The 15,266-nt window shown below is 33.6% G+C and overlaps 2 protein-coding genes across 3 annotated transcripts; one reads left to right on the forward strand and one right to left on the reverse strand.

Annotated features, from left to right (window-relative positions):
- The first annotated feature begins 10,422 nt into the window (after positions 1-10,422).
- Positions 10,423-13,379, forward strand: LOC138177950 (protein arginine N-methyltransferase 9). Of its 2 annotated transcripts, none has more exons than XM_069109310.1 (7): positions 10,423-10,635; positions 10,701-10,827; positions 10,950-11,351; positions 11,428-12,429; positions 12,502-12,658; positions 12,767-12,832; positions 12,907-13,379. In XM_069109310.1, exons 1-7 carry the CDS (start codon positions 10,473-10,475, stop codon positions 13,246-13,248), a joined length of 2,259 nt encoding a protein of 752 aa, XP_068965411.1. In that variant the 5' UTR covers positions 10,423-10,472; the 3' UTR covers positions 13,249-13,379. The 2 variants fall into 2 exon arrangements, with proteins under 2 accessions (XP_068965411.1, XP_068965412.1); XM_069109311.1 differs by having other exon boundaries at positions 10,622-10,635; positions 10,896-11,351; positions 12,907-13,377.
- Positions 13,366-14,810, reverse strand: LOC138177951 (serine hydrolase-like protein). The gene is made up of 2 exons (XM_069109313.1): positions 14,560-14,810; positions 13,366-14,491 (listed from the first exon to the last, which is right to left on the reverse strand). The coding sequence occupies exon 2, from the start codon at positions 14,414-14,416 to the stop codon at positions 13,529-13,531; it is 888 nt and encodes a 295-aa protein (XP_068965414.1). The 5' UTR covers positions 14,417-14,491; positions 14,560-14,810; the 3' UTR covers positions 13,366-13,528.
- Positions 14,811-15,266: the final 456 nt, after the last annotated feature.

Below are 15,266 nucleotides of genomic sequence, written 5' to 3' on the forward strand. Positions count from 1 at the left end.
AACGAAGACGAATTTGGATTTTCCGGTATTTCCTCGGCCAGTATGAATAGACGACCATGTTCTTCAGAAGTCAGTCAGTCGTGCGAATCAATAGCAGTTTTATCAGTTAGTCTCGAACGATCTTATTAACGATTTGTACATTGTCTTTAGCAAATCCGTTAGTACGAGCGTCTTAGCGAATATTGTCTGTATTTATTTATTTACTATTTTAAAATATACTTGACAGTTTTAACTTCAAATTATCTCGTCATTTAAACCACAACACAACCAACCATCCTCCACACGCTTCATTAGGAAATAAGCATGTGTGATAATACTGTTTGCCGCCACTGTAACGCTCGCCATTGTATATTAATAATTCCAACAAACATATCAATAATACGTTATCCACATACAAAATTCCAATGTAAACGAAATCCAAGAAAGTATAAACGAAAAAGAAGTTGTACGGAATTCGACTGGAAAATCTGCATGCAGATATTACGAGCGTACAGAGAGTACACTAGCTAAATATTATGCACCCCCGTGGTTGGCTCCTCATTGGTCGATTCGGTGGCTACATACCGCGCAGGCGGGTTATCAAGAGAGGAGGGGAAGAACAGGCTGCAAACCCCTAATTTCTGGAACAATAATTTCAGTGATCGGCACGGTGGTCGATTTGCGAATCGCATTACGCCACGCTCAAAGGGCCAACGAGACTCGATTCTGTTAGTAAATTCTGTCGGCCGATTATTACGACTCGGAACGAGCTGACATATGTAATGTATGTATGCGAAGGGACCGAGTAGGCGGTCTGTTTTCATTGAAAAAGCTTACCTTTCTTTCCGCGCCTCGTTTCTGCCCGTTTAATATACATAATCGATGATTCGAAAACGATTCGAAGAGAATGGCGTTGTGAAGGTTGAAGTATTGTCAGCTTAGGTATTTCCTAATAATCTATTTGATGCAATACTCTATTTGTTTTCTTTATGAAGAATAATTCATGTGTAGCAGACTGTAGTAAAGTTTTTTTTTTAATCATCTAAGCTTCAACATTTTAAAATTCAATCTTCATCTTTGCACAGAATAGTCAAACTTGTTGTATATTATGAGACACATTATGAGAACGACAGAATAAGAAAACGTCGTTTAAAAAATATCAAAAACGAGAAAATGATTCGATTACAGGTATTACTTACAGGTATATGTTAAGGAAATTAACATGAAAAATTATATAATGCGAGACAAAATAAAAACCATTGTAAAACTGTATAAAGTTTCTATAAATTGTTCGTTTTGATTATTTTGATAGTTTGAAGTTATTGACCAAGTTATCTAATACTAATTAATCTACAAGTATCAAATAGGAAAGAACCAAATTGAATTTATTGAAATGCAACTCTTTTTAAATAGAACAGTAGATGTAAACCGTAGATAATAGAATTAGAGAAAATATTCCAAATATTCAACGTCCTCCGATTTGGAATGCGTCCCAGCTTTGCACCTTCCTGTACCGCGCAACATTATTCGGTCCACTTGTCGGCACCCCTCTGCGTAGCAGTCCCTACACAGCCACCCTTTCGTAATCCTGTTAGCGAGCACGACGCTTCCACGCACCTACGCAATGGCCTGCCTACCCCATTTGTTCCTGCAGTCTAGCAAAAAACAATGCGCGACACGGATCGGGATTTCGGCGATTGTCCAGTCAAAGAAACATACAAATTCGGTGTTTTCCTATCTCTAGGGTTTTTTTGAAAATCGAAAGTTTTGTTGACTGTTTAGGAAATTCCAGAAGTTGTAACAACGATTCTAAGTTTGCAAGATAACTGCTATTAAAATAGGATAAAATATAAAGATGTTTCGAACACGAGACGAGACAAGTAGGGAAGAAAAAGCGATTATGATGTAAATTGATGGAAATGATCGTGGGGGATGATAATTATCGCGGTGGAAAAATGCCAGTTGATACGGTCGGTCGATCACGAGTTTCCAGAGCTATAGCGAAGGCAGATAGAAGAAGAGAGGATTACCGATCGCAAGACGTGGCATGGGGCTACGAATGGAAATGGCTGGTGGTGGGTACAACCCTCTTTTAGCTTTCTTTTGGACGTTGCGGCTAATTTGCGGCTACATGGTTTGACAGGAAGGAAGGAAGCGATCGGAAATGAAGGGAGCCCGCCAAGATAAAGGAAGAAATAAACTCCTTCTTTCTTTATGATTTGCATGCAATTTTCAATTCCACCGACACTGTTCCTTTGATGTTTCCTACCGATCGTTCCTTGATTAACGTCCTATTACGCGCCCACAGGATTCTTTTTTTTCCTTCTCTTGCTTCGTCTCACTAATGTATCGTTGTAAGTATTAGGTGTAAAGTAAGTTCGTTTTTGTTTCTTTGTGTTGAAGTTGACTGATTAAAAAACGAGTGGATGAATTTGTAATAGAAAAATATATGGAAATAAATAAAGGTATAAGTGTAATGTATAAGTTTATACTGATCCAGATCCTTACTCTCTCAGTGTTACAATACAATAGAATCGATAGGGAACACATTATAGCAAAAGGACATTACCGAAAAAATTAACCTTACAGCTTTGGCTAAAGGCTATAACATAAATAGAAATCTATTTATTAATTCCTTTGTTCCTAGACCTTATAACCCAAAACATAATGTATATTCAAGGGTACAATAATATGAACCTCTCCATATTTAGAATATTTTTGTTGCACTAAATTCTATCTTCTGCGTAATAGTGGTCTCTAGATCACGGATATACATAAATAAAGATATAGAGTTTTTCTTGAAGTAGTTACTTCAACACTTTGAAAGAACAGGAATGATCTTATAGTTTTATATAAAATTTATTTAATAAACGATGTACATGGGTAATGTATTATTTGTTTGATTATTTGTCTGTACTGTACGAAAAGAAATAAGAAATTAAAGGAATAAATGAATATTTCGAAGCGAATTTTTCATAGGTATCTTCTACTGTTTGTACAATTGAAATACCAATTTTTCTGCCATTTACTACGTGATCTGATCCAAAAATGACGAGACTACTTTCATTGTAACTCAGATTGCTAGTCCTAACAAAACTGCCATAAATAAAACACGACATTTGATCATATTTTAATATACTTCTCATTTTAATAAAAGTAATCAGATAATTTGTTCATTAGGAAGTAAAAATACACTATTTCACTTCGTGTTTACTAATTTATGAAGTAAAAAGATTAAAAATTTCATCACTACGCATTGAAAAACATGCTTTTCCAAGGTGTCTTTTTTTTGGAATTGATATATATTAGGTCGTCAATTTATCTTAATGAAATTGATAGCGTAAGATTCGTTTTAACTTTTACTAGATATTGATTGTTCTTATCCTTCTCTGGTTGAACTAAAATATACCGAGGATTTCAAATTGCACCCCTCCGAACGTTTCGAACGTATCAATTGTTGCGCATGGGGTGTTAGGCACGCGATAGAACGCGACATGTGCTACCAGCCGCCACGATTCACCCTGTGTCTTATAAAACGGGAGAATAGGGTGGCATATACAAAAAGAGAGTGACTCTTGATCATTCGACATCCCTTTGGTTAATTCTTTTCACTCGAATGCATTACTCGAGGATTAACCCCGCAATCCACTGCAACCACCAAAAGGGGTAGAAGAATTTACAGCATAATACAGAGAAGATAAAATTCAAATAACAATTTCGAATCTTGCTACGAGAAATTGACTCAACGCTACAATATATCGAATAATACATTGATGGTTCATTAATTAATATAACTATATTGAATGGTTAAATAACTAAAAATCAATACCCAGCCTAACGGTTGAAAATTACTACACAAATTGACGATGATCGATTCTCTGATCTTTATTCACAGAAAGTCTCTTTGTCCATTTTCACATATATCGCGGGAAAAACTCGAAAGAATCTCCAGACTGATTTTTATTAGCATCGGGATACGGGCTGGCATAAAACTACGCACAGGGCAACGATAACGAAATCCTCACCCTTTTCGGTGCACCCTAAAGTTTAGCGATCTCTAATGAACTGGTAGTCCGTTAGTTAGTCTAACTCGCCTCTCTTTCTCTTTCTCTCGCCTATATACCGGCTGTGCTTACATACGCGCATGCATACATATGTACTTTGCTCCATTGGCACACACGAAGAGAAGAAGAGTCGGAACAGAGAGAAAGGGACGTTGGGACGCTACGCACACGCGAATACAGATAAATCCTGTTAGCCGTAGCCGGCGCGAGAGCAAAGCCGAATTTTCCCGGCTCGCATCTGTGAATATTTGCCCGTGGGTAGCGCATTACATGCGCGTTGTAATGCGCTCTAACTACGCTCTGTGTCTACGATTCGACGCATTGGACGCCACGCACACGATCAAACGCTGCAAACAGCGGCGCGATGCGTGCTTCGGGGCAGCGCTAAATTTACATTTTTACGGGATTACATTGGTACCGTTGTGCCGATCGCATGACCACTCCCATGGGAGGATTAAGCGATATAGTTACAGCTGTAATACAATCGGACGTCTGTAAGACTAGAGTTTTGTTCATTCCCTTCCGTCCCACCACGTGGAAACCTCTATAAATCTGTAGATGCACACAAAAATACCAAAAAATCAGCTCCAAATTTTCTATTAGTCGACGCTTCGAGAATCAATCATTTCACTAACTAATTTTCTGATAATAAAAAAGCTACTACTATATAAATGTTCGGTAACCAAGATTTACATAATCCAAACGCTAATAAATTTTCTAGATAAATTTAGAAAAGTTTCGGTTCCGCTATCCGATTGAAAGCTGAAGAGCTCGTAAGCAGAATTTTTAGCGGCTTTCCAATTACAGTTTTCCTAAGACCAAAATTATTAATCGCTTCCCTCTACCTTACACATGTACATCCTTTACGTTCAAATCGATGCACGTATGGATATACCTACTTGACACGTTCATCACTCAAAGGAAGTTTTCGTTTCTGGGAAGGCAGGCAATCGTTACGTCGCGTCGGTCGGTTCGTTTCACGCGGAGGATATAAGACGCATGATTATTACTGACATGGGTTTAAGATTAATGCTACCACAACAGAGGTGGAGGAAATGAAAGAATGGAACCAGCACGCTCGTTCTTTGCGCACCGTGTTTATCGTGATATGTTAATGCAAACTACAGAAACGAAGGTAAAGTTCCAAGTTTCCAGATCGGTTCAAATCTCGGTAACATGATAATGACGGTCGTAGCTCGTTACTAAGCTACAGATATTGACATACATTTATATTTTTCTTAATATACATCCTAATTAAAAACATCGAATCTAGATAAAGAATCGTTTTGTCAAAATATTAGGTTGTCCCAAAAATTTCTTTCGTTTTATAAAGAAATAATAGATGCACGACATTTTTTGTTTTATATTATTTTATTGAATTATGTATGATCCACCTATTATTTTCTTATAAAACGAAAGAAACTTTCGGGACAACCTAATGTTAACAACCACTGCTACACTTTTAATATTTTATATATTTTTGCGTGTTAGAGCGCGTTTTATGCAGTTTTTATATCTTTAAATTTCCCATGAATGTATAAATATTCCGTGGTCTTCTCGTTACAATACTAATGAAATTTCAAAATGTTTTACATAACATGTATAATATAACATACAAAAGTTTCCTGTATATTGTATGTATTGTGTATAACGTGACGCGATATTTCTATTGACGCCTAACCTGAACTCGCTATCGCAAGGCAAGCACCAGCGAACGGAAATGAACGTTACATTCCGCAGAAAGGATCAATGGCGGAGAAGCCAAACGATACTTTTCGCGATTCGATCACTCCTAGAACAAGAAGAAAAAGAAGAAGGGAGAGAGGAGAAGAAGATGAGAGAACGGTTGTCGGTGTAGATGTCTATCGATTGCTGATAATCTATGATCGAGACGTCCGATGGCATCGAGTTATTATGTAATGGGACGACAAGCAGGAAATAAAATCGACTTGTAACATCGTGACGCATCTCGCGGCAAAGCCAAAGTCACGCACAATGCATGAAACGACAGGTAGATACGAGCGAGTACATTCACCGACGTAAATAAACGATTAAGATCTTCGATGCAACGATATCGAACGACGGACAATATTGGACCACCAATGAGCCGATCGTCGATCGACGATGTATTCCTTCCGGTCGAATCTTTCGATGACAGCACTTGTATCATCCACCTTCCAATTCCTTCTTCCGAACATAGTTTGAATTCTTACAATTTGATCTGCACATAGACGACAAAGATATTCAACCGAGTTAGAATATTAAAAGCAACTAGCTACGTATTTTACGTAAAGTACAACAAAAGAAAGAAACTAAGTCAAAATTTCCTTTTAATGTATTATTTTACTATACGTAATTTGTCGAATTACGAAGCAAATAATATACTTAAGGTTGACTCATGTATAATTCCAACTCAAATGATCCTACCGTACTTAAACTTAAATTGAAAATTGAGATTAAGGTGAATCAAATTTTTAGCGTTTATCGCAACGATACTTAAAGAAATGATAAAGTCAAAGTCAAAGGGGTTAAAACTGACGGCGCGTGTGAACGTGTGCGATACCCTCATCCCAGATCGAGTCTGGTCTCTCGACCAGCAACAGGGTTATGAAGTTGACGAATGTGCTAAGATCACCCAAAGGTGACTGGCAGATTGTTCGCCAGCGTTCTCAGCGGTGGTCCATGCTCGCCACAGCTCCGATCGATAGATTCTGACCTTAAACGAACGCTTCGCCACGCCTCTCGAAAAATGATAGATTTCTAGCTAACCCGATTCAGACTTCGACACAGGCCGTTTTGCGATTAAGCGATTTATTGCGGCTCGCGCGTCCCTGCTTAGCGGGTCAACGTGTGTGGCGTGTCAAACGGGCACGAACACGGTGCTAATGCAACCAGATGGAAAGTATTCGAACGTTTAGGTGAGATTACTGCGCGATTATAAAGTTGTTTGACGTTACAGTATTATGTATAGGTACTACTGTTCAAAAGTATCTGGATATTTGCTTATCTTAAACAGGGTGTACGTAGTTCGCAAATCCTGTCGATCAGATCGAAATACATCCGTCATTCCTCAGATCAAATTAATTTAAATATATATATATATATCATCAGAAACCAAAATTTAGAAACAAAATCTTCATCTTCACAAACGGAGGTTTACATCATTATTATATTCACCAGCTTACATTATTCTCTTGTTAGCGAGCCGATAGAAAATTTTGCGATTTGGTATAACGTGGTTCGAAAGGAGCTTCAAGATAGTTAAAATAAATTTTTTGTTGATTCTCTTTTTCTCGGAGTTTTCAGTCTCCTTCAGTTTTTTATAGATAAACCTGTAACATTTTTACAACTATCTTTTAGCGGATATCGAGACGAATCCAGCAAGTATCGTAACAAATATTTCCTTTTCTCGTTTCTTTTTCAAAGTTTTGACGTTACAAATGGCAGCTTCCGTGACATAGTTGATGAGAACGAAGCACGTGTTATAAAAGCGGCCATTCCAGCGCTCTTTTAACGATCCCATCATCGACCGTAAAATTCGCGATCTCTGATTAGCCGAAAGTTCAGGTTATAAGGGTAGGAAGATGATCTGAGAATGGCGAAGTAAATTTCAAGGTTCTGCCTTAACGACGGGGGCGTGTTTACGGTAGGCAATGTCCCCTAGTTTTTGTCCGTAATTAGGCATCTGATATGGCGGCGCTCTTAATCAAAGTTTGATCGCCGCGAGAATCCCTCCCATCCCTCCACGCCCAAACTACGCAAAAATCCACGGATATTAGCACAAACGTCTTGCAATCCCTTTATGATTGCGGTCTACCTCCGAGGAGCCGGCCTGAGATTATAAATCAAGCAATCAACCGCTATAAAAGTCCGCCCACGCGCGATCGCGAGCCTCACTTTTTTCCGCGATCAAATGACGAAATTTTGTTGGTGTTTCTTTTTCTCAAGGGGATATTAAAGCTTGGAGCCACGGGACGAATTGGAGGAAGAATTTTTCGAGATTTTGTTAATTTGTAAAATTTGTAATTGGTAATATTATATAAATTATAGATATATATTTGTAAATGTAATTAATATTGAAATAAATAATTATTGTAATAATTGTAATAATTAATGCAATAAATCTAATTTATAATTTATATCTATTCTCCAGAAAAATGTGTCGAAACGTGTTAAGGTATATGTATCTAGATATGATTAGTTCGAAAGATATTTAATTTTATTGAACTTCTATATGAAAGACAAGAAAAACATGGATATGGAAATAATATTTTGCCTCTTTTCTTGTCTTTCGTACGATAAATTATCAAATGCATTCCTTGAAATCATTTACCAAATACTCGTTGGTCATTTCCTCTTACCTTTAATAACGGAAGCAATTTAGATGTCCGATTTAAAATTAACACCCTGTATACAAACAAGCAGATACATAGATATCTTTTCAGGTTATGGCAGCAACCCTCGAAATCTGGCGTCGCGATTGCGATTCTCCACGGTGTGGCAGGATTTCTGCGCGCGGCGCGGACGGGCCGAGCAAAGACGATTGTTGCGCCAACAAAATACGCGAGTGGCCGATCCAAGTGAAAAGAAATCAGGACCAGTCCGGGCCCGGTGCATTGTCGCGGCTAGAAGCGACGCGTTTATATATAACTGAGGAGTTTAAGAGCACAATACGGCATAAATCAGCGATCATCGCGTAGCCTCGCGCCTGACCAATTCAGAAGGAACACGCGTGGGCGCGTTGCCGCACGCGCGACCCGAATCCACTCCGAATCGCGTACCTTATCGCTGATTTTCCGTTCTTTACGAGCGTCGATAAGAGAGCTTAGCCAGATTGTAAGAGGCAAGCGACGATTGTGATTTAAAAGACTATGTACATACCTATTTACAAACATACATTGGAATTGTGAGTTTGATAGGTATAAATAGCAGATGAAAATTAGAATGTTGATTGGTATATATGTCTGTTCATAATATCTATATTTAATAAAAATATAAATATAACAAGTATATTAGATTAAATATATATTTAACTTATTATATATCTAACAAGGAAGTCTGAATTTTCAAATAAATGTAGTAAATAGATATACATATACCGCGAAAATATATTCGTATTCTATAAGCAACCGTATCGTATTATGCATGTAAACAGATAGACGTGCATCTAGTTCGCAAATGATCGAAACGTATTCTGATTTGTATTCGCTGGCCGTGCAAGCCCAATCATTCTATTTGCCAGTGGATGAGACGAAATGAAATGAAATCCAGAAATTCGGCTTATTCTACTCGCGAACGCGTCGGCTTTATTACTTTCATAATAATCATTCGGATCCTCTATGGATAGAGCGACGAATGAATATCTGATTAATTTGTACTTGCTATGAATTTCTACATTGTATTTCTCACAGAAATTGTTTGTATTAATGAATAAAATACGGTATAACACATTAAAAAACAAATTATGCAAGATAATTAAAGAATCGTTTATTTAGTTACATTCTGGATAGAAATAATATTTAATTGTTAATATTTAATCAAGTTTTTCTACAGAAATTCTACTGAAAATAGAAACTTTTATAGATTCCAAGAAAAATTTTATATACATACATACATAGAAATTCTATAGGAAAATCTTTCTAGATTTAAGGTTAACTAACAATCTGGATTTAAATATTTGTTATTTTAATACTTATTTTAATATCCGTGTAAAATGCAATAGAAAAATACAGATGCTTCTTGGCATAAAAATACTGATCAAGATATTCTCTAATAGAAGTAAAGAACGTTTTCTTTTCAAGTAGTTATTTCTCTTTCGAAACTATCCAAACAGTACTTTAAATATTTCACATACCCATAAAAACATCGATAGTATTTAAATTTTCCTTTTGTTTTGAAACATCTTGTATTTTAATACAGTTTTCTAACTACTATATCACCTTCCCGTTTTATTTTTGAAACAAATAACTTCCATCCATATATAATTTTAATTGCACCCTTCTTCTTTTGTATTTCGTATTCAATGAGTAAAGAAAATGATATAAACAATGAACATAATAATTCAGTACAAAAGCCTCATTAGGTGGTAGATCTATTTTATACTTTATCTATGGTATAATTCTTAAAATCTCAAAGATCAACATCTACATAAGTTTCTTCTTATCTATGACATTATAGCAGTAGATGGTGTTCAGAGATAAATAGTATTAAGTTGTTTTTATATGATGATAGGCGTATGAATAGGAAACATTCAATTTAACGAAAAATATTACAGTTAAAAAGAGTCTTTATTAATTTTATATTTCTTCATGGTGTATATATGTGGTTATGTTCCTAACAATAAATAACTACTTTTGCTTAATTTTAAATGGTAAACAAGAGTATGTTTCCTCATGATAAAGATAAGGAAGATATCATATACTATTAAAAATGCAGAGAGAATTAAACGAAATAGTTGAGAAGTCATTACAAAAAGCTTACGATCATAATAGAACTGGGAATGTAGGAAAAGCATATGCATATTATACGGTTGTTGCAGAGCTATGTCCTCCAAAAAGATTAGAAATTGAAGAAGCATTTGTTAATGTTCTCTGTATGTTGTTATTTTATCAACAGTACTTTTTAAAGCCTAAAAACTTAAAAATGTTTTTATTTAAGGTCAATGGGGAATACAGTTAGCAGGTGAGAATAGATTTGCAGATGTAGTTTTATGTTACAAGCGTTCATTAGATATTTATCCAAACAATCCTCGTATGTTAAATAATTTCGCAGCGCATCTCTTAAGGTAATTTAACTCATTGCTTGAATTAATGTATTATCAGTCAATTTAAAATTAATTTTTTGACGTGACAGATATCATGACCGCTAAAATTCCTTATAATGAGGAAAAAAACTATATTGTTAAAGGAATAATGATCCAATAGAGGCAATAAAATACTTAAAGAGAGCCCTGCAAGCGAATCCTAATTTTTTACCAGCAGAACGGAACTTGGAAAATGCATATAGCATGGCTGTAGATAGATGGCATTTTCCAATGTTAAATGACAAGCAGAGAAACATGGCATTTGAGTGCGTAATTCGCAAGAGAATTTCTCAAGGATATGATACTGTATTAGATGTAGGAACTGGTACAGGGTTGTTAAGTTTATATGCACAGAATGCAGGTGCTAAAAAAATTTATGCCTGTGAATGTTCACCAGCGATGTTAAAAATTGCGGAGAAAGTATTTGAAACTAATAATGCCAGAGACATAATATTATTACCAAAACTTTCTTCAGACCTTGTAATCCCTACAGATATTGCAGAAAGGTTAGTTCTACGATAATAGTAATAATTATATAATTAAACCAACAAAAAAGCTGTAATTTCATTCTTAATCTTTTAGAGTAAAATTAGTAGTTACAGAAACCTTTGATGCTGGTTTATTTGGAGAACATGTGATACCATCCATGATGAGCGTACATTCAAATGTTTTGGATAAGAATGGCATAGTAATACCAATGGGAGCTACACTTTACATAGCTGCTGTTGAATGTGAATATATAAGAAACAAATCAGCTGTGATGTTTGATAAAGTAAAACATTTTTGTCCTCTAAATTTTGATAATGTGTCTGTATTATTGGATGAGGAATACTACGACACAGACAATTTAAAAAATGTGGAAGTTAATTACATAGTAGAACCCACAGCGTTTTTCACTATCAATTTCAACGACTTGTCAGACTTACAACAATTTAATACAGATGGAATAAAAAATATTATAGATATAACGTGTAAACGTAGTGGTACTATAGATGGTTTAATAACATGGTTTAAGTTACATCTTGATGAGGAAATAACAATAGACACTTCAGAAAAAAAATCATGTTGGCAAGTTGCCATTTTTCCTACAATACCAAAATCATTACAGAAAGGTGATGCAGTTGCAATTAAGGGAGAAATGTTGAAAGGAAAACTTAAATGCTCATATTCATCAAATAATTCTCAATGTGATAACTATGATCATAAATTTTTGTACCGTTTACCAAAAGAAGTCATAACGTTTTTAAATGATGTAGAATACATAAAATTACTTACCGAGGTTAGCAAATCATTCACTAACAAAGAAATACACAGTATTTTAGATACTTCCCCATTTCCTATTTATGGATTAATATTACTAAAGGAAAACAAGCATAGCAATATTTTATACTACAAAAATGAAAATATAGCATTTCAACAATTTATCAAACAAATAGCAGAACAAAATGGTTTCAAGGATAAATTATGTATCATATCAAAATACAATCATATTTCCGATTCCTTAGATACTATATTTATTCATGATTTTGACATTAAAGGAGAATTGAAAGATTATAGTGAGGAATATAATCATGAATTTTTTCGGTAAGAATATATTCAAAAGCTGTGTAATTACATTTTGTTTATAGCAGAATGAAAATTTTAATACTTTTACAGATGTTTACTTAAACCAAATGGCATTTTGTTGCCTGAACAGATATTTTTTGTAGGTCAACTTGTATTTTCAGATGACTTGCCAAATATGGTTTATGTAGAAGATAAAAATTTACAAGATATATCAACGTTTGCATTTAATACACCAAATTGTGAAAAGGTATATTTAAGAGATCTGTTTAATATGTTGGCTGTCAACATGTTAAGATAATTTCTGTATTCATATGTAAAAATTAATACCAAATTATCTTATAATACTCCTTTACAGGAAACACATAATACTTTTAATAGTACAACTTCTTATGGTATTGCACAATACATTAACGAATTTAAGGTAAAATATAAAACGTTATAGTAAGACAATATAATTACAAATTTTTCGCCATGATATTATATACAATATTACAGATAAATCAAATTTTTGATTTGAATTCGAGTTTGTATTTATATGAAGCTTTATCCGATATAAATGTATTGATAGAAATGAGAGAAAATGAAGTTGCTGAACGTGTGATAAATTTTGGAAAAATAAGTGCAACTAATAATAAATTATTGCCAAATGCTTTAGTATGTTGGTACAAAGTCAAATTGACGTTAAATCATAATTATGATACAAAAAGAAATGGATCGTTTATGAATCATATGGCAATATTACTAGAAGATGAATTAAAGAATTCCATTTTACAAGGTAACGAAGTATGTATAAAAGTTCTGCAAGGTGAAGGTATAATTCGGGTAAAAGTAAAATGATTTTAAACACAATTTTTTATAACCATTACCAATTTTAAAATATACATTCTTTTTATATTTTTCAATAATGTAAGTACATATAGTTCAATACAGATTAAAGTGTATATACTTATAATAAACTCTGTGCATATAAATACTGTAAAAAATGACCTACATTAAGTACTACAAAAATAAATTTAATATGAATTATATTCTCATACATCCCCTTCATGTAGTGTTATATAATAAAAATAATTTTATAAAAATAATATATATATATTTTATAGAAATAATAAATAATTTATAATTTACTTTGTAAATTATCGTCTAGAAATTTACATATATGTGGTGCTACCCACTCAGGATAATTGTTATGTACATCATGATTTCCTCTGATTTGAATTACAGTAAAAAGATCAGTTTTGTTAGTAATTGATGGTAATGTTTCTACTATTTGCAACAAAATATTTACTCGTATGGAACTGTCCGCTATAATTATTAATGTTTTAGTTGCATATTTTTTAAAAATTTCCTTGTGTTGTTCCAGTGTAAAAAATGGTCTAACAACATGTCTTAATCTTGTATCACGATTAAATTTGTACAAATCACCAACCTTAGTGACTGCACGTTTAAATAAAGCTTCTGCAGCCTCCATTCTTAATGTCTCAAATCTTTTAAATTGCAAAGCATACATAATTTCATCTTTAGTATAAAGCATATTAGAATCTTTAGAATAAGCGTTTAAATTATATACATCTCGAATATAAGGAACAATATCCTTAACCAGAAAAGGTAGAAATCCATCGAGTGCTACAATTTTTTCAAGTCTTCCAGGGTACAAAATACTGAAATATGTTGCAATATGAGCTCCAAAACTGTGTCCAATATATATACAGGTTTGCCATTTTAGTGCATCCAAAACAAACAATATTGAATGGACATAATCAAAAAAATGCAATGGCATTCCAGATGGCATTGAAGATGAGAGCCCGTGCCCTGGCAAATCTATATTCACATATTGGTATTTCTGTGGAAGGTGTTCAATTAACCTGTCAAATGCACCAGCATTGTCTAAAATACCATGCACCATTAGAACTCTTTTTTCTTTCAGAGATCCATAGATCTTGCCTGCAATATGACCCCATGGTACTGGGAATTTCACTTCTATTGATGTCCTTTTTTGATTCATATTAATTTTGTTAAAATATTTACTTTATACAAAATAATCCCTTTGTTATTTTATCTTCTTTTATGTTTTGTAAGACTAAAAATTCTTATTTACGATTAATCTTAACTGTAACTGTATAATGATACTAATACAAAAATAATTACCATTGTAAATTATGTAGATGAAGGACTTGAATGAAATGTTAGAGTTCAAAGCTCAAAACGAATAATAGTTTTACAAGTCACAAATACTTAACATAGTAATATAATGTACTAATCATATTCATAAAATATTGAGTGTATTATTTGATAAATAAATCCTATATTAGGAATATATATTATATATCTATCTCATATTTACACTATTACAGAATACTGTAAAGAACATGATTTAACATTCTTTTTTTTTCATTTGATCATTTGGTAATTACAGTTAGATAGCTAATGAAACATGTTTAGGAAAAAAGTTACTATTTATTTCATAAAAACAGTGCAGTTTATTAGAAAAACAAAGACAATTGAAAATAATTATCGATGTTTTAAATGTTTCAATTGTTCTAAAACATAATGTCATAGCTTCTGTAAGTATATGTATATGTATACATATATGTCGAATTATAATTGCATATTCGTTATTTTCTTAGTAGTATTGATTATCCTAGTTAGAAAATTAATAAACATAATTTGTACTAAAAGTATTTATTTCTTTACGAAAATTTAAACAAGAATGTTACCCTTGAGGTCTTAAAAATAATAATTATTATTATATATGTATAAAAATTAATTATATATAATATATGACAATGTATTTAGTAAACAGTATATGAAAGTATCTCTGTTTGAGATATTCATAGTATGTCAGGCATGCACAA

This window comes from Bombus flavifrons, chromosome 3 (genome assembly GCF_040668555.2).
Source record: "Bombus flavifrons isolate JBK064 chromosome 3, iyBomFlav1_principal, whole genome shotgun sequence".
Classification (NCBI taxonomy): domain Eukaryota; kingdom Metazoa; phylum Arthropoda; class Insecta; order Hymenoptera; family Apidae; genus Bombus; species Bombus flavifrons.

Excerpts from the sequence above, each read along its gene's own strand:
- LOC138177950 (XM_069109310.1), top strand. The coding sequence starts at position 10,473 with ATGCAGAGAGAATTAAACGAAATAGTTGAGAAGTCATTACAAAAAGCT. Across the intron at positions 10,636-10,700 it reads AGCATTTGTTAATGTTCTCT|GTCAATGGGGAATACAGTTA; the intron begins GTATGTTGTTAT and ends TTTTTATTTAAG. Across the intron at positions 12,659-12,766 it reads ATACACCAAATTGTGAAAAG|GAAACACATAATACTTTTAA; the intron begins GTATATTTAAGA and ends ACTCCTTTACAG.
- LOC138177951 (XM_069109313.1), bottom strand. The coding sequence starts at position 14,416 with ATGAATCAAAAAAGGACATCAATAGAAGTGAAATTCCCAGTACCATGG.